We start from the raw sequence: 26672 nt of genomic DNA, 5'->3' as shown, positions 1-26672 counted from the left end.
GCAGAAAGAGAAATCAAAAATACATTCCCATTTACAATCAAAACAAAATAATACTTAGGAACAAATTTAACCAAGGAGGTGAAAGACCTTTACACTGAAAATTATAAAACAGTGAAAGAAATCGAAGATGACACAGAGAAATGGAAAAATATTCTGTGCTCATGGACTAGAAGAATTAACAGTTAAAATGTCCATATTACCTAAAGCAATCTACAGAATCAATGCAATCCCAATGAGAATCCCAATGACATTCTTCACGGAAATACAACAAAGAATCCTAAAATTTGTATAGAACAAAAAATCCTGAATAGCCAAAGCGATCCTGAGAAAAAAGAACAAAGCTGAAGGTATCACACTCCTAATTTCAAAGTATACTACAAAGTGGCAGTAATCAAAACAGCATGGTACTGGCAGAAAAACAGACACACAGATTAATGGAACAGAACTGAGAGCCCAGAAATAAATCCACACATTTGTGGACAGCTAATTTTTGACAAAGGAGCCAAGAACATATAATAGAGAAAGGAAAGTCTCTTCAATAAATGGTGTTGGGAAAACTGGACAGCCCCAAGCAAAAAAAGTGAAACTAGACCACTATCTTACACTATACACAAAAATTAACTCAAAATGGATTAAAGACTTGAATAAAAGACCTGAAACCATAAAACTTCTGGAAGAAAACATTGGCAGGACACTCTGACATCTTAGCAGTATCTTTTTGAATATGTCTCCTCAGGTGAGGGAAACAAAAGAAAAAATAAACAATTGGGACTACATCAAATTAAAAAGTTTCTGCATGGCAAAAGAAACCATCAACAAAATGAAAAGACAACCTACCAAGTTGGAGAAGATATTTGCAAATCATACATCTGATAAGGGGTTAATATCCAAAATATATAAAGAATTCATACAACTCAACAACAAGAAAATGAACAACCTCATCAAAAACTGAGTAGAAGATATACAGATGGCCAAGAAGCACATGAAAAGATGTTCAATATCACTAATTATTAGGGAAATACAAATCAAAATCACAATGAGATGTCATCTCACACCCATCAGAATGGCTATTATTAAAATGGCAAGAAATAACGAGTGTTGGAAAGGATGTGGAGAAAAGGGAACCCTCACACACTGCTGGTGGGAATGTAAACTGGTGCAGTCACCATGGAAAACAGTATAGAGATTCCTCAAAAAATAAAAATAGGGGGGCTGGCCCCGTGGCTGAGTGGTTAAGTTCGCGCACTCCGCTGTAGGTGGCCCAGTATTATGTCTGTTCGAATCCTGGGCGCGTACATGGCACTGCTCATCGAGCCACGCTGAGGCAGCATTCCACACGCCACAACTAGAAGGACCCACAATTAAGAATATACAACTATGTACCAGGGGGCTTTGGGGAGAAAAAGGAAAAAAACAAAATCTTAAAAAATAAAAAATAAAAAAATAAAATAAAAATAGAACTACTATATGATCTAGCTATTCCACTTCTGGGTATTTATCCAAAGAACAGGAAAACACTAACTCAAAAAGATTTCTGCACCCCTATGTTCACTGTAGCATTATTTACAATAGCCACGACTTGGACACAATCTAAGTATCCACTGACAGATGAACAGATAAAGATGTGGTATATATAAACAATGGAATATTACTTAGTCATAAAAAAAAAGATGAAATCTTGCCATTTGCAACAACACGGATGAACCTTGAAGGTACTATGCAAAGCAAAATTAAGTCAGACGGAGAAAGACAAATACCATATGATTTCACTCATATGTGGAAGATACAAAAACACAACAACAAACACACACACAGAATAGATTGGTGGTGACCAGAGGGGAAGGGGGGAGGAGGAAGGGCCAAGAGGTAAAAGGGCACATTTGTACGGTGACAGAAGTCAACTACACTTTGGGTGGTGACCATGATGTAGTCTACCCAGAAAGGCAATATATAATGATGTACATCTGAAATTTATATAATGTTATAAACTGCTACCTCAATAAAAAATTAATTATAAAAAGTGCCCCTATTAATTTTTTTAGATAGTTAATGAAAAAAACAGACATTAAAGTATCTAGAAAAGAAGATGTCAACTAGCTTAATGTATTTTGTTAATAACATTTTAAAGATATAACCAGACAAACAAAAACAAATTTGAATATGCTCCAATGAAGAAACAGAACTTTTTTTATTTCAGTGAAATAAAGGAATGAGAAAGACATCAAGCTTACACTGTATTTAGGATAACCAGTCTTTAGGGGGTACCAGAGAAAAACCTAAGTTGGCAGGGCAATTTCATAACATGCCAATAGAAATTTCAGAATGGCCAGTTTGGTGAACAGAATTATGATTTCAGATTGGTAAACCACTCAGATCTATGTCTTAAACACAGCAGATGATGTTTATTCAAAGTTCTTTGGTCATTTGCTTTGGATTATTCCATGTTCATTCCATATAGACAGCAATATGTTTCTCAGGTTAAAGCAGGTGATATACAACAGTGCATTCCCTTACCCCAATGGCCTTCTGAAAATCTCTACGGCTCCAACTAGAAACCACAGACTCTAGTCCCTGACAGATACGTAAACTGAACTGAAGCTCTGGGAGACTGAGAGATCTGCCCAAGGTCACAGTGAGCTGGAACAAGAATCAAGGGCCTCCTCATTACTAATCCAGCATTCTGTCTATAACATCACACTGCTCCAAAAGGAAGCTGCACCAAATGAGATTCAGTCTCTCGCCTCCTAAGAGACAGGTAAGTATTCTACTGCGAAACCATCACAGTACATGCCTCAAGGAAATTTTCTTTCAACACCTCCTGGGGGAACTCATTTTTATGAACCAGTCTAATATTGACTCAAGTTCAAGTGATTTCACATTGACTCAAAATTTCTCTTCAATTTCACAAACTAGGTTACTCTTATGAGGAAGCAAACATTAGCAAATCAATTATTTATCTTTTTTAGAGTTAACAAGTCCATACATGTTTAAAATCTAAACAAGTTCAGGCTTGAGGGCTGAAAATAGATCACAAGTGCTACCTACAACAAAAAGTCATATACAAAAACTGAAAAGCAAAAGTTGCTTCAAATCAGATTAAAGAGTATGAACATTTTAAAGTATTTTCTTCAAAGTTTATGAGAAAATTCAAAGTTTTAAATTATAAATTCTATTAATTCAACATTTTCTTCAACATGCAAAATGGATCGGATAAGTGTCCCCAAATGATACTGGTAAGACCAGCATATCATTGCCAAACACAAAAACGTAGACTGAGCAATCAAATGGAAAAGTGCACATTATAACCAATGATGCTAATACCAGCAAAATTCTTATCTCTGCTATAATATTCTGTACACTATATTTCTTAACTGTGGATTTTTCTTCTTGTATCTTAATATTCTTTCAGAATCAGCTAACAGTTGAATAGTTAAATTTTTAAAAGGCCTAACTGATTCAAATACATAGAAAGTGGGTTCAAGTAAAATATTAAATACTATGACTTTATCTTGCCTTGAATAGGATTCTCAGTGCCTCTTTCATTAGACTGAATAGCTATAAATTAGCAAAGAGCATAGAGAAATTGCTCAATAAATGTTTGTAGAAGTGAACTGACAAAATTGCTTATAACTGAAAAACTACTCATTATCGGATATCTTAAAAGAAGACATAGACAGGGCCGGCCCGATGGAGCAGAGGTTTAGTGCGCATGTTCTGCTTCGGTGGCCCAGGGTTCACTGGTTCGGGTCCCAGGTACAGACATGGCACCACTTGTCAAGCCATGCTTTGGTAGGCGTCCCACATATAAAGCAGAGGAAGATAGGCACGGATGTTAGCTCAGGGCCAGCCTTACTCAGCAAAAAGAGGAGGATTGGTGGCAGATGTTAGCTCAGGGCTAATCTTCCTCAAAAAAAAAAAAAAGGAAAAGAAGCCGACAACACAGACATATTTAATCCATACTGAGATTAGATGTAGACATAACCTTGCAAGAAAGCAGGCTAGTAGATCAGATGTCCTTTTAAGTCTGCTTTCTCATAGAAAAGGAAGATAAATATAATCCTGTGTGCTTGAGTTAAATTACCAATTTATTCCTTTTTATAACTACAGGAACCCTGCTTTAGAAGCAAGTTTGCTGTCTTTTAAGATATGTTGTTTGCTGAACACTTTAGCAAACACTTTGAGAAATGTCTAAGAGAACTGCTAACAAAAAGAGCACAAAATATTTTTGTAATCTACAGAACATGGCTCCGAGTGTCTTTTGAATATGGTTTAGGTCTTAACAGTACAACAGCACAATCCCTCCCTGAAACCAGGGAAATAATTTATGAAATAATTGTTTTTAAAAAAGCATCATTTGATAAATACTTTTACAAGACCAAGAAAACATTACCTAATTCTTTTCTACACATCAAGATTCACATACTGAAATAAAATCACTCTTAAGAGCTTAACCAAGAGCGAAATTAATTTGAAAAATACTTCTACTAAGTTTGAAAAGAATGAATTTGAAAGGAAGTTTAAAAATACAGTATTATTTCAGCTCTTATTTTACTAAAAGCAGTTTTTAAAATTATCTTTGAACTCGACTGAGGAGTTTTAAAATAAATTTTACTTAAAATTTCAAATCAGTGCTTTCCTCTGCACTCAGAAACATGCTAGCAGCCAACCTGTAATTAGTAAACCTTCTGTAAGTGGGATTATTTCTTCTCATTCTCCACATGAAACAAACAGAATGCTCCCCAAAATTGCATAAACAGGCATTTTTAGAACATTGGCCTCTAACTGAGGAGAAGCGCTTGGGTGTGGAATGGTAGTGAAGTACAGGCTTGATCTTCTGATCCAAGAGTCCAGACCCTATCTTTCTCCATCTGACAAAGACTTTCCCCCCTTTTGATTTTCTGATTCCTTCTCCAGCAAGGAGTTGAAAAAAACAGGAGAGACTGGAGGTCAGCAATGTGAAAGTAAGAAATTCAAAGAGCCCAGCCCCTATAGCTGGAAGAAGGCAGAGTTAGGAAGATGGCTACATCCTGTCAGGACCTAACCTCTGGATCCACACACATTCTCTCTTACTTCAAACCACTTTTCCAAAAGGAAAAAAGGACTCAGAAGAGGATAAGTCCAAAGATAAGATTAAGCCTTGAGTTTCTTATATACTTTCTTCTAACCATCTCAACAGGTAAGATATTTGGTTCTCAAAAGCTCTTTATTTCTAACCTTTCTTTAATTTATAGGGTGGTTTCAGGATATCACCCACACCTCATAGATACTGCTAAGAGTCCTGAGTGGTGATGTGGAATGTTTCTTTTATTTGTGGAGAAATTAAACAGCCTCTAGCTTATGTAGCACAGTAGTCACCCTGAGTACGCATAATGACAACTCTATGACACACTCTTGCAAATGCTATACAATAATGGTGTTTTGAGAGTATTTGACAAATAATGTATTTGTGTTTGGAGGTCTTTTTTTGGGGAAATATTTTAATATTTTCTCTTCTGTATTTTCAACACATAGCAAAGTGTCTTGAACTGAGCAAAATTTATTGAAGGTAATGATGACGGTTTCAACAGCATATAAAACTAGTACCTCCTGTGTGTTCCTCATGGACACAAGACTTTAGAGGTGTCTCTGCTTCCGACCTCCAAATCAAGCTGGCAGATGACTGGCCTTTACTAGATCTATCTAGAATACCAAGGACATGGCGACCAATTGTTTCTTCAACAGCTGCTGTTGTCTTTACAACTTCCAAGAGGATCTTTAGAAGTCTGTTATTAGCTTTCTGGAGTGCATACCTGTATAAAGAAACATTTGTTAAAATTTAATATTTTTAAAGCAAACACTTTGCTTATGTCCCACAAAAAACGCACTATACTTGGCTTGAACAATAACATATCACACGATCCTCTCTACTCAAACAATATGCAATAGCACCTAAATTAAGTAATTTTTGTTTTTGATTTATTTCATAAGTATAACATAAAAGTTGTTTTCTTCGGGATAATTTTGGTCAGTCAGTGAACTATAACACTTTTTAAAATGTGCAGCATTTTATTGACCTGAAAGAAATCAAATCACTAAAGTTTTAAGCTAGCAGAACTTCCAGATTAGAAGAAAATTGTAAGAAGATGCAACAGTGAAGTTTTAAAAAGTGTGGTGGTACCCATGTATATGCAAGTTATTAACCATTTATGGTTATTCACATGTTTTGCATTTAATCTTTTTTGTGTCAAATTCCAATAGAAAAAATGTGTTAGTATTTCTGTAACTTCATGGTGATGATCTAGATGATTAAATTACAAAAACAGGCAGACTTGTTTTTAAAAAGGTCTATTGTACAATTCTACAGTCTGCCAACATCAGAGGAAATATCAGAGATCGTTTTTCATTGTATCTATTCCAGAGACAGAAACTTCTCAAGTTACATACATCCCACTTCAGCCAGCAGAAGGTACCTATTTTCAACCAAATGGAATTAATGGTGTGTCTCTCTTTTTTAAAATACAAGTCATACACTCTTATTCTCCAAAAATCAGAAAATACTGCTATCCACCTACCAAAATATCTGAGCACTCAGAGATAATCATTGTTATTTCAATGCCTGTCGTTCTAGACGTTTTTCCCTGTCTCTCATAAATATATAGACATTGTAGAAACAAAAATGTGATTATCCTGGACAAAGTGTTTTTGTAAGCTTTCTTTTTTGCTTAACATAAACCTCTTTCCAAGTCAAGAAATATATTTCCATAAATGGTGATTCAGAAGATTATCTGATTAATCTGAATAACTAAACAACTTTTTTGTTTAGTTCAGCTTAATTCAACAAAGGTACTACAGCAGCAAACTTTTTATTTAATACATGGAGACAAAATAAGAGACTTTCATGGTAAAGGACCTCTGCCTCAAGACAGTTTTTTCTCTCAACTTTACTTGGCGGGAGATCATCAACAATCAGGTTAGAAGATATCTGTTTTCACAGGCACATGACATAACTATTTTAAGACAAGGTAATAAATGGAAAAGTTTCCCTTTAGTATCTGCCAAGTGAAAGAGTTCTATTTTTGTACCTAGATCAAGTTCTCTGCTTACAAGACCACAAATATTAAAAATAAAACTGTAAATAATTTAATTAGTAGAAAGTCAGTCAAGAGTTTTCTTTAACTTTTTCTGAGGTTTTGTTCAGTCCCAAACACCCTAGGACTAGGATAATTGGAAATTATTTCTAAGTAAGAGCAATTATCAAAATTAATATGATGGTAAAAATAAATAAATATGAATACTCATTTTATCAGCACTCACTACAAAAATTCCTAAAAATTAAACACTGCATAATTTAAAGAATATACCAATTAGAGGTAAATAATATAAAATAAACAAAATGTTTATTTTATATTGCTATGGTAACTCTAATTTTCATACACTGTCTTTCTTGTTTGAGTTCCATACTGACTGTGCTCCATACTGATGATCCAATGGGGAAGCCAAAATCTTAGGGGCCAAATTCCTCCATGCAAGCTGAGGAAGGAGGTTAGGAGGACACAGAGGGTGGACAGTCACAGAGATTGAAAAGGAGGAAATTAAGTTAGTAGATATTAGTTTTAATTTAAAACTAAAGAAATTATTTTCATTTGAACAAACATTTTAAAATACTCTGCTTACAGTCTTTAATATTAATGTGGGGTAACTATTCTTATTTAATATTTTACATTTTTATATTAACCTCTACACAATCAAAGTTAAAGGAAAGTTTTGTTAACAGTGGATCATTAATTAATTCCTCTATAAAACTGGGATACGGATTAAAAGTTCTCATCTGGTTAGCAGAAAATGAAAGAAACTAAATGTAGACTATCACACAATATTTTTTCTCATCATAAACAAACAAGGGCATAGCTTATACTGACTGCATGTCCACGCAGTGAAAGAATAAACTCACAAGTATGATTGTGTTTTTTAGGATAAAAAATGGCACATGAGCAGAATAAAATTAATTGAGAAAGGTTCAATAACCACATAATACTTTAACATTTACTGAGTTAGGTATATGATGAACATCCAGTAAAAAAATTACTTTACATACAAAATATTTTTAAAGTTTTGTCTATTTAATGATGAAAAATTGGTAATTCTTTACATACAGAGTACAATGTACAAACAAATGTACAAGATGAAAACAAGGACAAATAATGTTTATAACATTGAAAAAACTATTTCAATTCACTTAGTATTGAAAAAATACACATTCTCTATACCTTTCATTAGACAGAATATCAGGAGGCACATCTTCAGGTTTTCTGTCTAATTCCTTTTCTTTAAAGGTCTGCTCCTCAACTTCCCCTTGGTTTTCATTCCCATTCTGTTTAAGTTTATGTAAAGGTAGAGAGGACAAGACAGAAAGAAAACCAGTCATCTTGGAAAAAGCATATCATTCTTCTATATTGTTATGAGATGAAACAGAAACCTCTGCTCGCAAAATAGACACTGTTTGAAATAATATTTAACTATATTTTATCAAGAGATTAGCATTATCACAAAAGATAAAACACTCTAGTGAACAAAGAGACAACTTTTTAATGGGTTTAAGCTAAGGCATGCTACAGTACTACAATAAAGTTTGTTAGGTTGCTCCTTGGCGAAACAGCAGTTGCTGCTATAGCAATGTCAGATTCAAATTACCTTAAATGGTATGTAAGGCATCTTGACTCCACCTACCTTACATGTAAGCAATTACAAATAAGTTAAGCTCAATACCTATAAAAAATACATTTCACACCAAGAACAAAGACAAACAGATCCTACTGCATTGTTGATCCACGGCTCCTAGGTGGGCCAAAGTCCATACTACCTGTGTTTGAGTACTGCTGTTGCGCAGCTCACAACACAGCTTCTCTCTTCCAGTTAGAGACAGCTGCTTTAGCGCTTCCAGCTCCTCTAAAAGCACCCTCTCTCTCTCTGAAACCAGGTTTTCATTATCTATTGAGGATCTCTAAATAAGAAAAAAAGGTCATGAGAGAATATTGTTTGCGATAGAAGAAAAAAGCAGAAATATTAAGCAGATTTCTTTTAACCCCCTAGGACCAGCAGGCCCTGGTTCTATCTATGGTTCATATTCCACGATAAAGGGTTAAAAGCATATATCAAGTTCAATGCAAAATTTGAAACTTAAAAAAAGCTAATTAAGGAAACTGTGCAGCTCAATTAATATTATTTTTGTATGCCAATTTTGCATTGAAAATTCAGAAGTTTAAATTCACAAAATGCGATGAAGAAAAGCAAAATTAATTTTTCCAAATGATATGCTTTCTTTTCCTATTATTCTAAATTTCTATGTTTTATATTCCTAATATTTCTGTATTTCCTAGCATTCTATATTTGAAAGAACATATTTCAACAATTTTCTATTTCTTCTCTCTAGTTTTAGCTTAAGTTTCCAAAATTAAATTGAATAAATTTGTTTTTATAAGAACTTTTACATTAATATTTCTTGCTTTTCTACAATGATTTTGTGAGTATATTATATACAGCAATTGATAAGAATCCAGCTCCCAAATACCAAGGAGTACGTAAATTTAGTCAAGAAAGGGATGAGAACGTTATATAAATTTGCATTTCTCAAATCAAGAAGAGATGTTTCCCTGGAGAAAGTTCCAGAAACATACTACTTCAGATTTCCATTCACGATTAAAAAGATAGATTAAAGACAGATAAAGGTAAATCTTGGAGATGCTAATTGTTGGACTCACAAAACTATAAATGAATATGATAAAAATGAATATCAACCGCACCTCAGCAGAAAGAATTTCCAAAATTGTCAAAGTGCTTTTGCCATGTGTGGTCAATGGGATGATTAAAAAAAACAAAAAACAAAACCAATCTTGTAGCCACTTTTTCAGCGCCAGCAAAGGCAGATAAATAAAATGGTAGGGTGACAATGCACTCCAAAGTTGAGTTAGGTGTCCCTAACAAGATGTAAGCTGTCATGCTGGTGGAGTCTGTTCCTGATGTTAAATATTCGTATTTATTCAGACCTTGGCAATAATTTTGACTTTTTAAAAAAGGCTGTATAAAGAATACTGCTATTTTAATTGGGGAGAAAAGGGACTCTAGGTCCCATACCTGGGCTAACTGTTTATTCAGTCTCTTAATCTCTTCTTGTAGTTGTTCCTGGTCTTCCCGTTGTCTCTCCATCTGGCGCATGTGTGCCTGCCTTAACAGTTCTGTTGCCTGTTGATGTTCTTGGTATTGTCGTACAAGTTCCTGCCTCATATCTTCCAACTGTTCTTCATTTAACATTAGCTGTCTAGAAGCATCCATGCTTGATACCAAAATCTCCTCATGGATCTATAACAGTTAAAAAAAAAAACATAAAACATTTTGTGGAAATCTGTCAGCATCAGTGTTTTAAACAAATATGAAAGTAATTATACTATTAACCCCATAAAGCATCTAATTTTTAGCTTTCTTTTTTTTTGAGGAAATTAGCCCTGAGCTAACATCTGCCGCCAATCCTCCTCTTTTTGCTGAGTAAGATTGGCTCTGAGAAAACATCTGTGCCCATCTTCCTCTATTTTATAGGTGGGACACCTATCACAGCATGGCTTGATAAGTGGTGTGTAGGTCTGCGCCCGAGATCTGAACCAGTGAGCCCCAGGAAGCCGAAGCAGAGCACACAAACTGAACTGCTATGCCACTGGGCCAGCCCCTAAAGAATCTGATTTTTAATTCTCATTATTAAACTAAAACATAAGTAATTTGAAAAGATATTTGTTGTAATTATAATTCCAAATCAACATGAAGTTAATTACCATTATATATGTTATTCTCCAAAAGCAAAAATAGCTTTTTATCGGTTAGTTTAGAGGTAATCTAATTCTAAGAGAGAAGAATAAAGAAAGATACTCAAGATTTCTTCCACTCTTAATGAAGCTCTAACTCCACTATTCCTCTTAACATTTATGATGGGGAAATAATATAAATGGAATACTTATATTTTAAAATCAAACATAAAACAATAAATTTTACCTATTTTATCTATATTATGCAGTGGTCATCAAGGTAATACAGAGAACTGCTTGATAAGAGACAATCTTCAATAATTTTTATTTGGAAATAAGAGCTCATATTCATAAGGAGTCAACTCCTTAATGGATTTCTACAACTTCAATTCCTGAAGAGCTACTACTCAAATGAATCATCCTGCCTTGAACAGTTGTTGGTAAATCAAAAAGGTTTTCATGAATATCTCACAAGTTCTGCACTTCATAAAGAGATGACAACTTTTTGAACATGCCTCTAAACAAGACATAACCTATCCTGAACATAATCAGAAATTTGCATTTAGATAAATTTAAAAGAAGTAGGATTTATTACTTTCTGTTAAAAGCACAAAGAGTTGCGGTACAGACACAGATCCTCCATTAATGAATAAGTAAAGAGACAGAGAATTAGCATACAGAGTAGAATGCTTTAAATTGTCTTCCTAAATAGTTAGGTATTTTCTTGTGTTGTTATCATATTAAATTAAACAAATCCTTTATTTATACATATTGCCAAATTGTAGTATAATTAATCTTGAATTGACTGAAATAAAATTAATGTCAATATAACTTACAATGATATTTTACCATGCACAATGTGTATAAGACAATCGAGAATACTATGAACCAGACTTGTTTTATTTAATAATATTAAATTATTTATTCACATACCTTTACAAGTAATAAAATACATTCGTAATATGAAACTTAAGTCAAGACTAGATTTGATACAGCTGGCCTTCCATATCTGCAGGTTTCACATCCACAGATTCAACAACCGCAGATGGAAAAGTCTGTGATGACTGTGTCTCTACTGAAAATGTACAGACTTTTTTTCTTGTCATTATTCCCTAACCAATATACTGTAACAACTATCTACATAGCATTTATATTGTATTAGGCATTATAAGTAATCTGAAGATGACAAAGTATACAGAAGGATGTGAATAGATTATATGCAAATACTACATCATTTTATATACGGAACTTGAGCATCTGTGGATTTTGGTATCCACAGGGGGTCCTGGAACCAATGCCCTGCAGATGCTGAGGGAGGACTGCACTTTCCTTCTCCATCAAGCAACATTACTGCTAATATTTTTATAATGAAGGAAGTCACAATTTTTTATAAGTCTTTCTATTCAAGGAAGCATACTTACAGATTCTCTGGCTATAAATGTTTTATCTTTGGAGAATATTTCTTCTGAAATAGTCAGTTCATGGTCCTTCAATTCTAGTATATCGTCCAGATTATCATTATTTGATAAGAGAACTTCCTTTCCATCTTCTCCTAACTCTTTACTAAGTGGTTTAAATTCTTCTTTAAATTTCATGTCTGCTGCCTTGAAAGTCTGAAAACCAAGCTGACCCTGTGATAATTTCATTTCATTTAAACAACGTTCTTCTTCTTGCTGACAGAGAGCCTGTGCTTGTTTTGATGATGTAGTATCTTCCTTTTCCCCAGATATTCTAGTTAGTTCAGTTTGTTGGGCAAATGCTATGCTCATTGACACAATGACCTATGGAAATAAACAAAAAAGGATTAGATTTATAAACACGAGCAGGAATTAAAAAAGCAAGCTACCACTCAAAATTATATGAATTAGAAAAAAAGTATGGCCTTATGGTTTTAAACTAAGAAATTCTATGCAAAAATGATACAGAGATAAAGATTCTCTCTTTTATAGTGAATCAAATGCCAAAGTATTTTACAGCTCGCCTCTTTAAATTAAAAAAAACTAAAAAACTTTTCTTACTACAACAACAATTAATCTTCAGTACATAAATTAGAAAGAAGGACATAACAGCCCTTATATTTCTCTTTTCCAAGAAAAATCACTAGTAACACTTTAGTAAATACAGTCCAAATCTTCTTCCTCTTCTTCTTTATACACAGATGTGGATATGAATAGATACAGATATGCATTTTTCTCATAAAAAAGTAGTCATATTCGAATACTGTAATACGTTTTTATAGCTTAACTATAGTAAATATCTTTACAAGTCAAGAAATACATTTCTCTGTAATTTTCAATGGGTTTAAAGTTTCATATTATATAGATGTATTACAGATTTTTTTAATTAATTCTCTGTGTTTGACATTTAAATTCATTCCATTCTACTAACACTATGTTAAACACCACTGTGATGAAATCTTTGTAAGTCTATCATTGTGCATATCCTTTCTGATTTCCTTATAGTAAATTCTCAGAAATGGAACACTAGGTTTGTGTGATTGGTAAGTAAGATTATACAATTCAATCTAATCCACTGTGACTTTCCACTACAACTATGATCCTGAATATGCTTATTTCAGTCCCACCCAGTACTTAGAAATTCTCACCAGCAGCCTTGGCTCTGACAAGTGCAAGTCTTTGAGAACCAACTGCATCAATAACTTTATTCCAAGTCTCATCTCCAAAGATAATTTGCAATGGGGGAAGCTTTGGCATAAACTAAGAAAGCATGCCTGGGATTCAAAACTTTTGTGCCCATTGACCTTCAACTTTCTCTGTTTTCCCTGTTGGTCCAGGCTGTATAATTGGACTATCGCTTTAATGTCATTTCTGGAACCTGATTTGCCTATCTTGGGTCCTGCTAGCCTCCTTCTTCCCTGATGTTATGTCCTCTAGCTGTTGAATGAAGTCCTGCTTCAATGAAATAATACTGATGATAAGTAGTACAAAACAATAAAAGCAGCAGCAATCATTATTAAACCTTGTATTATTTTCATTTAATCTTACAATCTAGGTACTGTTATTACCCCAATGTAATAAATAAGGAAATGAAGAAGAGATATTAAGTAATTTGACCCCAAAGCAAATAAATGGTGGAAGCTGGGGTTTGAAATCTTGCAGTCTCACCTAAGCTTATTTTCTAAAGTGTAACATTATACTATTACTTCCACATCTGAAAAATCTACCTAGAAGTACAATGCTAAAACTGACTTTGGAGGAATAATTATCATAGCAAGAGTCAATGCTGAGAGACTTAGTGTAGCAAGATTAGGAGCCATGTCAAAGATCATACATCAAATAAATGTTAGAGCAGAGATCTGAATCAAAATGTGGCTAACTATAGAACTCAAGCATCTTAAACACTACATATATTATACTGTTTCTGCCCAGACAACCTCACTATAACATCTCACCTAACAAACTGGACCTCCTGAATGCCCATGCTAGCTCAGACAGATCCAGGGTTTGGTAATGATGTTCCAGACAATGTCATCTGGAAAATATGCCCATTATAGCAAAGAGAAAGATGAAAGAATTAGTGGGCCAGGCAATAGAGCTTAGCAAAACATACTTCAGTCTTCTCTAACTAGTGATCAAGACTCTAAGACTGGCTTTTACTTTATTTTATTTTATTTTTTGAGGAAGATTAGCCCTGAGCTAACATCTTCCGCCAATATTCCTCTTTTTGCTGAGGAAGACTGACCCTGAGGTAACATCAGTGCCCATCTTCCTCTACTTTATATGTGGGACGTCTACCACAGTATGGCTTGCCAAGTGGTGCCGTGTCCGCACCCAGGATCTGAACTGGCAAACCCCGGGCCGCTGAAGTGGAACATGAGCACTTAACTGCTGCACCACTGCACTGGCTGTGGCTTTTACTTTAATATCCTGTCTTGAATCAGATTTGCTTGTCCCTTTGTCTCTCAATACTAAGAATGCAATGTGGAAAGACAAAAAGAGTAATAATACAAAAGAGAGGCAAAGAGATATGAAGGACAGAGTGAGAAGATCAACCAACATCTAATCAGAGTTCCAGGAGGAAACAGTGGAAAGGAAATATTGCATGAGCTATTTCATGAAAATATTTCATGAGCTCAGCTAATGGGTGAGAATATAGAAAATACCACTCCTAAGAGTCAAGAAGACCAATGAATCATAGAAGGACAAATAGAAAGATCTTAAAGTTTCCAGAGAACAGAGAACAGAGATGTATTACCTATGAGGAAACAACAACGAAAATGAAAAGGACTTTCTCAGCACAAACAAGGGAAGTCAGAAAACAATGAATGTTATCTTTAAAGTTCTGACATAAAAATAACTGTCAATTCCAATGGTTAAAATAACCATCTTTCATGAATAAAAGCAAAATAAAGACATAAAATAGACAAATAGAAACAGAGTTTATGCCCAATAGATCACCAGTAAAAGAACTTCTAAAGGATGTCTCTCAAAAAGCAGAAAAATGATCCTGGAAGAACGGCTTAAGATGCAAAAAGGATTAGAGCATTAAAATTTTTTTTGTAAATATGTGGATAAATCTAAACAGTGATGGGTATAAAGCAATAATAATTGTATCTAAATTGTAGAATAAAAATACACAAGACAGAGACTTGTAACTGTGGTGAGCATAAAGTCAGCCCATTACAGCCTCTCTCTTCCACTGATTACAACTAAAATCTCTGAACAAAATACAAAAACAACTACCTGAGAACTCTGAAAATTAAACAAAAGCAAGCAAACAGCAGAGGGAATCAAAACTTGGAGAAGAGATCTGTATGGGGAAAGTGAAACACAACTTGTGGTCTGAAACTAACCTGGCTGTCTATTTAAAAAAAAAAGAAATTAACATTCTCCAGAGGATTATAAGAGTCTACACAAGACAATATTCAAAATGTTCAATATATAATTCAAAATTAGACGACATACAATTTGTTGTACGTCAAATTTATTGTCAGCAGGTCTTCTCTAACAGAAATGTTAATGTTAAGGTTTTTAAGCTGAAAGGAAATAACATCAGAGGGAAACCTAAAGTTCGAACAGCAGAATACACATTCAAGTATGGAGCATTCAACCAGACAGAACATATTTTGGACAACAAATTTAACTGAAGTGAAATCACAAAAGGTATGTCTGACCACAAAGAAATTAAAAATTATTATATTAATTAAGTTAATCAACTGGAAGATATGTGAAAATCCCAAAAATGTAGATAACAACAAGTTTCTAAATAACCCATGAATCAAAGAGGTGGTCATAAGAGAAATAAAATACTTGAATGAAAATTTGTGGAATGCTCCATAAAGGAGTGCTTAAAGGGAAACTTTTAGCATTAAATGCATATATTAGAAAAGAAGAAAGGTCTTTCATGAAGCTAGAAAAGAACAGCAAATTAAAACCAAAGCAAGCAGAAACAAGTAAATAATATAAGAACAGGAATCAATGAAAATAAATAAGAAAACCCAAAAGCTGGATCCTTGAAAATATCAATACAATTGATAAACTTCTGGCGAGACTGACAAAGGATCCCACAGAAAGGCACAAATATGTGGAGATTAAACAACATGCTATTGAACAACCAGTGATCAATGAGGAAATCAAAGGAGGAATCAAAAAATACCTGGAGACAAAGGAAAATGAAAACACAACACATCAACTCTTATGGGATGAAGTAAAAGCAGTACTAAGAGGGAAATTTTCAGCAATACAGGCCCACCTCAACAAACAAAAAAATCTCAAATAAGTAATCTCAAACTACAGCTAACAGAACTAGAAAATGAAGAACAAAGACCAAAGTCAGAAGAAGGAAATAATAAAAATTAGAGCAGAAACACATGTAATAAAGAAAAAAAAAACAACAGAAAGGATCAATGAAACTAAGAGCTGATTCTTCGAGAAGATAAACAAAAGTGACAAACCGTTAGCCAGACTCACTAAGGAAAAAAGAGACAAGGTGCAACTAAATAAAATTAAAAATGAAAAAGGAGAAATTACAATGGATACCACAAAAATAAAAGGATTATAAGAGAATACTATGAAAAACTATATGCCCACAAATGGGATAATCTAGAAGAAATGAACAAATTCTTAGACTCATACAACCTCCCCAAACTGAATCAATCAGCAAGAAATAGAGAATTTGAATAGACCAATCACAAGTAATGAGACAGAAATGGCAATCAAAAACCTTCCAAAAAACAAAAGTCCAGAACCAGATGGCTTCTCTGGAGAATTCTACCAAACATTCAAAGAAGATTTAATACCTATTCTCAAACTATCCCAAAAAATTGAAGAAGACAGAATGCATCCTAGCTCATTCTACGAGGGCAACATTACTCTGATACCAAGACCAGACAACGACAACACAAAGAAGGAAAATTACAGGCCAATATCACTGATGAACATAGATGCAAAAGACCTCAACAATATATTGGCAAACCAAACACAGCAACACATTAAAAGGATCATACACCATGACCAAGTGGGATTTATAGCAGGGACAAAGGGATGGTTCAGCATCCACAAATCAATCGATGTGACACACCACACTGACAAAATGAGGAATAAAAATCACACAATCATTTCAATAGATGCAGAGAAAGCATCTGACAAGATCCAACATCCATTTATCATTAAAACTCTCAACAAAATAGGTACAGAAGGAAAGTACCTCAATATAATAAAGGCCATACATGTCAAACTCACAGCCAACATCATACTTAGTGGTGAAAAACTGAAAGCCATCCCTCTGAGAACAGGAACAAGACAGAGTACTCACTCTCACCACTCCTATTCAACATAGTACTGGAGGTTGTGGCCAGAGCAATTAGGCAAGAAAAAGAAATAAAAGGTATCCAAATTGGAAATTAAGAAGTAAAATTCTCACTGTTTGCTGATGATATGATATATATGGAAAACCCTAAAGAATCCACTAGAAAACTTAGAAATAATCAACAACTACAGCAATATTGCAAGGTACAAAATCAACTTAAGAATATTGGTTGCATTTCTACACATTAATAAGGAACTAACAGAAAGAGAACTCAAGAATACAATCCCATTTACAATTGCAACAAAAAGAATAAACTATCTAGGAATAAAATTAACGAAGGAGGTGAAAGAGTTATACAGTGAAAACTATAAGACATTACTGAAAGAAATCCAGGAAGACATAAAGAAATGGAAAGATATTCTCATGGATTGAAAGAATAAACAGTTAAAATGTCCATACTACCCAAAGCAATCTACAGATTCAATGCCTTTCCAATTAGAATCCCAATAACATTCTTCATGGAAATACAACAAAGAATCCTAAAATTCATATAGAAAAACAAAAGACCCCAAATAGCTAAAGCAATCCTGAGAAAAAAGAACAGATGTAGGCATCACAGTTCCTGACTTCAAAATATACCACAAAGATATAGTAATCAAAACAGCATGGTACGGGTACAAAAACAGACACACAAATCAACGGAACAGAACTGAAAACCCAGAAATAAAACTACACACCTATGGAGAGCTCATCTTCAGCAAAGGAGGCAAGAACATAAAATGGAGAAAGCAAAGTTTCTTCAATAAACAGTGTTTGGAAAACTGGACAGCTACACACAAAAGAATGAAAATAGATGATTATCTTACACGACGCACAAAAAATTAACTCAAAATGGATTAAAGACTTGAAGGTAAGACCTGAAACCATGAAACTCCTAGAAGAAAATATAGGCAGTACACTCTTTGACATCAGTCTCAGAAGCATCTTTTTGAATAGCATGTCTATTCCGGAAAGGGAAACACAAGAAAAAATTAACAAGTGGAACTAAATCAGACTAAAGGGCTTCTGCAAGGCAAAGAAAACCATGAACAAAATGAAAAGACAATCCACCAACAGGGAGAAAATATTTGCAAATCATATATCCAACAAGGGGTTAATCTCCAAAATGTATAAAGAACTCACACAACAACAACAAAAATCCCGACTAAAAAACGGGCAGAGGCTATGAACAGACATTTTTCCAAAGAAGATGGCCAATAGGAACATGAAAAGATGTTCAACATCACTAATCATCAGGGAAACGGAACTCAAAACTACACTAAGATATCACCTTACACCCATTAGAATGGCTAGAATAACCAAGACAAAAAATAACAAATGTTGGAGAGGATGTGGAGAAAAGGGAACCCTCATACACTGCTGGTGGGAATGCAAACTGGTGCAGCCACAATGGAAAATAGTAAGGAGATTTCTCAAAAAATTAAAAATAGAAATACCATATGACCCAGTTATCCCACTACCGAGTATTTATCCAAAGAACATGAAATCAACAATATAAATAGACCTAGGCACCCCTATGTTCACTGCAGCATTATTAATAATAGCCAAGACATGGAAGCAACCCAAGAGCCCATCAACTGATGAATGGATAAGGAAGATGCAGTATGTATATATACAATGGAATACTACTTAGCCATAAGAAAAGACAAAATCATCCCATTGGCAACAACATGGATGGAACTTGAGGGTATTATGTTAAGCAAAATAAGCCAGACAAAGACAAACACTGCATGATTTCACTCTTATTGGAAGATAAACACATGGCTAGGAGAACAGATTAGTGGGCACCAGAAGGGAAGGGAGTTGGGGGGAGGGAAAAAGGGGTAAAAGGGCACATAGTACAGTGATGGATAACAACTAGTGTGTTGGTGGTGTGCACGATGCAGTCTATACAGTAACTGATACATAATAATATAACTTCAAATTACACAATGTTACAAACCAATATGACCTCAATAAAATAATTTTTAAAAATATATAGATCCCACAGACATTAAATGAAAAGGGATATTATGAACAATATTACCAATATAAATTCAGCAGCTTAGAAAAAATGGACCAAATCCTTGAGAGACACAAACTACCAAAGCTCAGTCTAAAAGAAATAACTGAATAAAACAAAGCTATTAAGGAAATTGGATTCATAGTTTAAAAACAACTTTCCGGGGCTGGCCCTGTGGCTGAGTGAAGTTCGCTAGTTCCGCTTTGGCGGCCCAGGGTTTTGCTGGTTCGGATCCTGGGCGTGGACATGGCATGTGGACTTGTCAGGCCATGCTGAGGCGGTATCCCACATGCCACAACTAGTAGGACTAATAACTAAAATATACAATGATGAACTTGGGGGATTTGGAGAGGGGAAAAAAAAAGCAGAAAAAAAAACTTTCCAACAAGTAAAATTTCAGGCTCAGCTTGATTCACTAGCAAATTCTTCAAAATATTTAAGGATAAAATAACGCCAATTTTACATAAATTCTTCCAGAAAATAGAAGGAATATATTTCAACATTTTATGAGGCCCGCATTATGCTGATATCAAACAAGGACATTACAAGAAAATAAAACTACAGATAATTTTATAGACATAAATATCCTTGACAAAATGTAAGCAAATAGAATCCAGCAATATAAAAAGGAAGAGACTGTCTCCAAAAGGTTATGAAGAAACTTTGCAGGTGATAGAAATGTTTTATATTTCAATTGTGGTGTTGGTGTCATAACTGTAAACATTGGTTAAAACTCACCAAGTTTTGTGCTTATAATTGGTGAATTTCATTGTATGTAAATTATACCTCAATAAAGATGATTACCAACAACAAAAATCTGACCATATGTTAAGTTAGAAAGGAAGCTTTTGAAACATAGAAAAATTGGTATAAAAATCACCTTCTTTTGTATATGCATTTAGATTAGAAATGAGTAACAACAAGAATTAAAAGAACTGTGTAGTTTGGAAACTAAAAAAACAGACTCAGCTACCCTGTATTCCCTCCTTTACCATTTACTATATCATCTAACCAAACTCCACCTGTGGTTACAATGAACTCTGCCCACTCCGTGCCTATGGAGCTGAACTTAACTGAGGAGAAAAACAGAAATCCAAACAAGCTGACTGGTTTCATTTTAAATTCACCACCACCACCCTTGAAATGGGCCCTTAATGATATAGAGCAATTCTAGTCAATTTCCCTTGTCTTTTCCATTTCTTATTCCTTCTCCTAGACAGCCCTTTCCTCTCTCCTTAAAGCTCTCATGTCTTCTCTTCCCTTCTCATTCTCAACTGCTGACCTAGCTTCTTATTTTAATAATAGAAGCCATCAGCAGAGGAACTTCCACAGGCTTCAAATAACAGATCTGAAAACGTACCTGAATCATGAACCAAATATTCTCTGCCTTCCTTCCTATTATCATGGATTAAACTGCAACGCTCCTATCTAATGGTAACCCTCCAGGGGGTCACATCTTCTCTGATCTACTCAAGGACACTATTCCAGCAACTGTTCCTCCCTCATCAATCATTTCTATTAGTGTAGAAATACGATGTGACATCTCTCATCTTAAACAAAAGCAAAACAGCAACAACAAAAATTCACCACTTGACTCCCTACATCAACCTGTTAGCTACCCTTTAGCTATCACTATTTCTTTGCTCCTCTTTCAAGTAAAATCTCAAAACAGTTTCTCTTCATTCTTCTCCTTCACGCATTCTCAAATCCAATCTAATCATAGTTTGTCTTCACTACCCCAGCAAATATGTCCTTGTGAAAGTCAGCAATGATTTCACATTGTAAAATTCAATGATTGATTTGCAGTTCTAATCTTTCTTATCAGAAACATATCACACAGTTTAATAAATTTTCTTCGTGATACACTTTTATTACTTAGCTTCTGTAAGGCAATTTTTTTCTTCCCATATTTAACTTACTGCTTTCTCCATTTCTTGTTCTTCCTCATTTCTCTGACCTCTAAACACTGGCATTCTCCAGACCTGTACTCTACCTGCTCACTGTATCAGTTTTCTTCAATTTTTTTCACAGCAACCATGGTAAACACACACATAACAATAAAAAACATTTTATATTGTGACCCAAAGCATACCTAGGTACCTGTGTGTCTTTATATAATTAAAAATTTCCACTAATATTAAAATCCTGGTCCCAAACCAATAAATTGATTTCATGTCTTAAAAATGAGTTACAATCTACAGTTTGAAAAACACTGCCCTACATACTAACTACCATATTTTCATATCTAGTTTTATCCTATTTCCTGAACTCTAGATTTATATATCCAACCACTTCTTCAACATTTATATTTAGACATTTAATAAGAGCTTTACATTTCATGGGTCAAAAGCTGAATTCTTAAGTTTCCCATTCCTCTTCAAAAACTACTCCTTTGCAGTCTTTTCCCTCCTATATCTGACACTTAAGTAAATAGCAAACTCCAATTTTCTAGTTGCTTAGGTCAAAAAACCTGGAGTAATATTTTTTCCTGAAGGGCAGGTCATTGGCTTCTTTTCTCTGTATTTCTTCCTCCTGTAACCAGTTATATCTGCTGAGGGGATAAATATGTGCCAGGATTTCACAATATTTCACCAAACAGGTCCCACGAATATGCGGGTGGCAGGACTGAATCAAACCGTCCTCGAACTCAGCAGAGCTGGCGGTTGGGCAAGTGACCTTCACACTCTTGCCAATTTTCTTTGACTACCTCTCCGAGACGTCTTGTTGGAATACGTTAAATCTTGACTTTTCTCTTTCTCTTGCATCACACTTTCTTAAAAGGTGTTCAATCTGTCATCTTCATGATTTACTCGCTCACTTCCTTCAAAGTTCTCCTCTAATATCACTTCAAAAGTGAGGCCTTCTGTGATATCCTTATATAAAATAACACCATCTCACTCCTCATGGAATTTTCCCAGTGCTATTACCCAGGTTTGCTTTTTCTTCAAAGTACTTATCACCATCTGTATATTGTCTATCTGCACCAACTAGAATGTAAGGTCTATGGGAACAAAGATTTCATCTCTTTCTCACTTTCCTATACTCCAGCATTTGGAACAATGCCTGGCAGTGAAATGTAAATGAATGTCTAATTTTCAGTAGTACATACACAAATCACAGGCTGAATCTAATGTGATCTATACTGGGAATCACCATCCCTATTGGGCTTCTTCTATATACCTTGTGGTTTTAAAAGAATGGTTCTCTGCTGTAGTGGCATCCAATATACAAAACAGAGGAAGATTGGCAGAGATGTTGGCTCACGGACAATCTTCTTCAAGCAAAAAGAGGCAGATTGAGGGCTGGACCCATGGCTGAGTGGTTGGGTTCATGTGCTTCACTTTGGTGGCCCAGGGTTTTGCTGGTCCAGATCCTGGATGCGGACCTAGCACCACTCATTAAGCTATGCTGAAGTGGCATCCCACACAGCACAACCAGAAGGACCTACAACTAGAATATACAACTACATCCTGGGTCCACTTTGGGGAGAAGAAGAAAAAAAAATAGATTGGCAACAGATGTTAGCTCAGGTGCCAAAAAAAAAAAAAAGAGGCAATGGGCAACCGATGTTCACTCAGGGCCAATCCTCCTCACAAAAAACAAAACAAAACAAAACCAGGGGCCAGCCCAGTGGTGTACTGGTTAACTTCACGTGCTCCACTTCAGCGGCCTGGGGTTTGCAGGTTCAGATCCCCAGCACAGACCTAGCACCACTTGTCAAGCCATGCTGTGGCAGCATCCCACATAAAATAGAGGAAGATTGGCAACAGATGTTAGCTTAGGGCCAATCTTCCTCACAAAAACAAAACAAAACAACAATCACAAAAAACGAATGGTGCTCAATGTTTTAAAACAACAGTTCTCAATCTTTTTCCAAGATGAGAGATATCACATCGTATTTCTATGCTAATAGATTCAATGTGAGGAGTATAGGAAAGAGCATAATCCCATCAGTACTGGTAACTAATGTCAACAATCTATATATTCTAGGATCAAGCTAGGCCATCAAATGTCTCTTAGACCACAGTACCTTGGCTGCCTTTGGAACAGTTTTCACTGATCTGCACTTTGGTGCTTTGCTACTGGCTTCGATGAATGATGCTTTACAAAACATATTTATATCATCACCATTATCACAGTAAAAAGAGTAGTTTAAAAATATCATTTATCATCTACTAGGTGCTTTATATGTATCAGTTCACTGAATCCTTGTAAGCATTACTATTATTCCTATTATACTCCTCTTTTAACAATGAGGGAGCTGAGACTCAGAAGGTAAGTAACTTTCCTAAGATCATAAACGTGGTAAACCAGAAGAATTAAGTGTTTAGAGCATAGTATATCCTATACCAAACCTCATGCTCTTAATTGCTATACTATGATGCCCTGCTATAACATTCTACCTGAGAAATTCATGTAAGAACTAAGTTCCAGAGAAAGTCTGCATTTCTCTAAAGAACTAGACAATGATAGCTATATAAAAGTGTCAGTGCCTCACTGTTTACTTTACTCTCCAAGAACTAAACACTCAATTCACGTATATAAGTGAATAAGTCTTTATGGCCCATATAGTTCCTTGGGTCTTGACCTCTTCATCTAATTTACATTTAACCTAATTCTTTATACATTTCCTGTATATCCTATCATCCATCTTTAAAATGCATATACTCCACTGGGATTGTTATATTAGAACACTTGAAACATTATAAAATAAGCAGGCAAACTCAGCTGTTCCAATATAAGAACCCAATCAGGTACACACGTTTTAAAAGAGAATATAAGGCAAAAGAAATGGAATTGCAATGGTAGACTGGGTGATATGTTTGGTATTCAAGAGTTTAAAAGAATGGCTCTGGGCATAGCAGCTAAGAGTATCTATAGTCACTCAGATTACAGTAACTTCTCTGGGAGGAGGTAAGCAAAGGTAATATATAAAAGACCAACCACTTTCTTTCTCATTTCCTACCATATAGCCCAACTTTAAGGAAGGCCAAACTCCTTCGTAAGGTACTACTCATAAGGTAACAACTTAATAAAGACTTATTTTGGCATCCTGAGAAGTTTCTAATTACTATTCTACATCAACACAAGAATCTTTTCTCAAAGAAAAATTCACAGAACATTGTACTTAAAGGCAATTGTTGTTGATAACAGTATTGACAACTTAAAGATGAGCTATGTATAAAATTTCTAACAAAAAATAAAGTGCATTACTATCAGTAAAATCTATGTTTTTTGAATGCTCAAAGAGAATATAAACCACAATAATCTTTTGGACAAACTATAAACTTACCTTAGCTACTTCTTCTTCTAATCGTTCTTGGTATTGCCTTTCCAGCAATGTAACCATATTTGTTTCCTGTTTCACTCCAAATTCACCAGAAAACTAAAAAGCAAAATATGACATACTTATTTACACTAATTATACACTACTTATTTTTAAACTACTACTCTAAAATATCCTCAGATCATCACTATTTCTTAGAAAACTTCTGAGAAATTTCAGTAAATAATTTTCAGTTCTGTTCTCTTAATTAAAAACAGTAATTCTGGTGAATAATTCTAGTCTATAATTCTACTAAATAATTGTACTTACTACTGTGAACTTAAAGACAGAAAGTGAGAAATATATTTACATATTTACAACTATTAACATATAGTTCTAGGATGGGATAAAGATACTTCTTCAATATAATTAATAAGATGTGTGTGTATTTGATTTTAAGTAATGTTAACAGCATCTTTCTTTGCTTATTAATTATAAGCAAATTTTCTTTTCGTCTTGGTACTTATTAATAGTACCCAATTTTCTACAAAGACAAATTACTTTTATAAATAGAAAAAACCATAAATGGTTTTTTAGAATGCAAACATGTTCTCAGTATGGAAGTATTTCTTTATTTACCAATTATCTGAATGTCATCTGAACAGCAGTCCATATAGGAGTGTGAAAGAGTTAAGAATGCGGCCAACATCTCTCCTCTGTATCCCGAGTAAGAGAGGGCATTCTTTATTTTCTGCAGGACTTAAGAACGAAAAATCTACTAAGTAAAGACCAGGGTTCGCAGTTATAAGTTTGAGAAAAGTGGCCACAAATTGGGAATATATACAATGTTGAGGAAAGGCAGAAGGTGATTTAGCTAGATGGCATATACTGTAAAAGATGAAGAGCTTTTCTATATCATATAAATGATGCTTTTATATATCATATAAATGTGCTGAAAGAAACGTCATCCACTGTCCCAGCCCCAGCATCTTGAATTTTGGGGATTCCTAAATGCTATTCTAAAGATGGTCTGGTCCAGCCTCCCCTGGTGGGAAGACAAGCTGTTGGCCAGGGCACTGAAACTAATTTGTTACACAGTCCATGTTATACAAAACAGCACAAATTTTAAACCAGAATATGTTTAGGAGGAAAACCCCTCAATTTTAACTTTCTCTGTGTTTCTCCTATGCTATGAAAATACATTAAATTACTTATATACTCTTCTGGTTCTTTTATATAAGGTATTATCTTCATATTTTTTATGCTTACTTCTCAGCAACTATTTATTGGATAATTACTAAACCACAGACATCAAATGATAGTAAGAAAAAAATCAGTGTACGTAACAGTTTAAAGATATAATACCTCTATTGTACCATCAATGTTCTGTTTTAGACAACTTCCAGGGTATACTGTTTTCTGTATGTCAGATTCAGTAATTATCATTGAGCCAACAGAGAAACTAAAATATAAATAAAAGAGAATGAAAGAATTAGAGTTGTGTGTGAGTTTTACTGTTAGACCAAATTTATAGCATGCATAAAATGTGTTTTAGGTCGGGGGAAATAAAAAGGATAGGTCAAGAGTTATAGGTATTGTAACTTAAATGATATTTTTAACTAATTTTTGACTAATTTTGACTAATCATCATTGTGACACTTAAAAGTAAAGTAACACAATTGAATAATAGAGTATTTTAACAGATCACCATTCAATTTCACGCCATTTTATAGTCTACTACAAATGTATGACATGGAGCTATTTATAGGTACATTTTTAAAAAGTTATCTGACATTATTGAGTAAAA

At 34.4% G+C, this 26672-nt stretch overlaps 1 protein-coding gene across 12 annotated transcripts in view; it reads right to left on the bottom strand.

The window, feature by feature from the left end:
• Nucleotides 1–26672, bottom strand: part of AKAP9 (A-kinase anchoring protein 9) — a 159885-nt gene that overhangs the window by 64084 nt on the left and 69129 nt on the right. For 10 of the 12 annotated variants that reach the window (XR_011502958.1, XR_011502960.1, XM_070508256.1 and 7 more), the window contains 7 exons: nucleotides 26231–26327; nucleotides 24893–24985; nucleotides 12191–12550; nucleotides 10111–10335; nucleotides 8840–8980; nucleotides 8247–8350; nucleotides 5584–5789 (listed from right to left, as the gene is read on the bottom strand). Coding sequence is in view for 10 of the 12 variants with exons in the window: in XM_070508256.1 (XP_070364357.1) it covers nucleotides 5584–5789; nucleotides 8247–8350; nucleotides 8840–8980; nucleotides 10111–10335; nucleotides 12191–12550; nucleotides 24893–24985; nucleotides 26231–26327 (1226 nt within the window). In the remaining 2 variants the exon portion in view is untranslated. The remainder of the gene's footprint in view (nucleotides 1–5583; nucleotides 5790–8246; nucleotides 8351–8839; nucleotides 8981–10110; nucleotides 10336–12190; nucleotides 12551–24892; nucleotides 24986–26230; nucleotides 26328–26672) is intronic. The other 2 variants (XM_070508290.1, XM_070508293.1) reach the window with 1 other exon arrangement.

Source organism: Equus asinus, chromosome 1 (assembly GCF_041296235.1).
Source record: "Equus asinus isolate D_3611 breed Donkey chromosome 1, EquAss-T2T_v2, whole genome shotgun sequence".
In the NCBI taxonomy this organism is placed as follows: Eukaryota; Metazoa; Chordata; class Mammalia; order Perissodactyla; family Equidae; genus Equus; species Equus asinus.
This window is presented reverse-complemented; position numbering and strand designations above follow the sequence as displayed.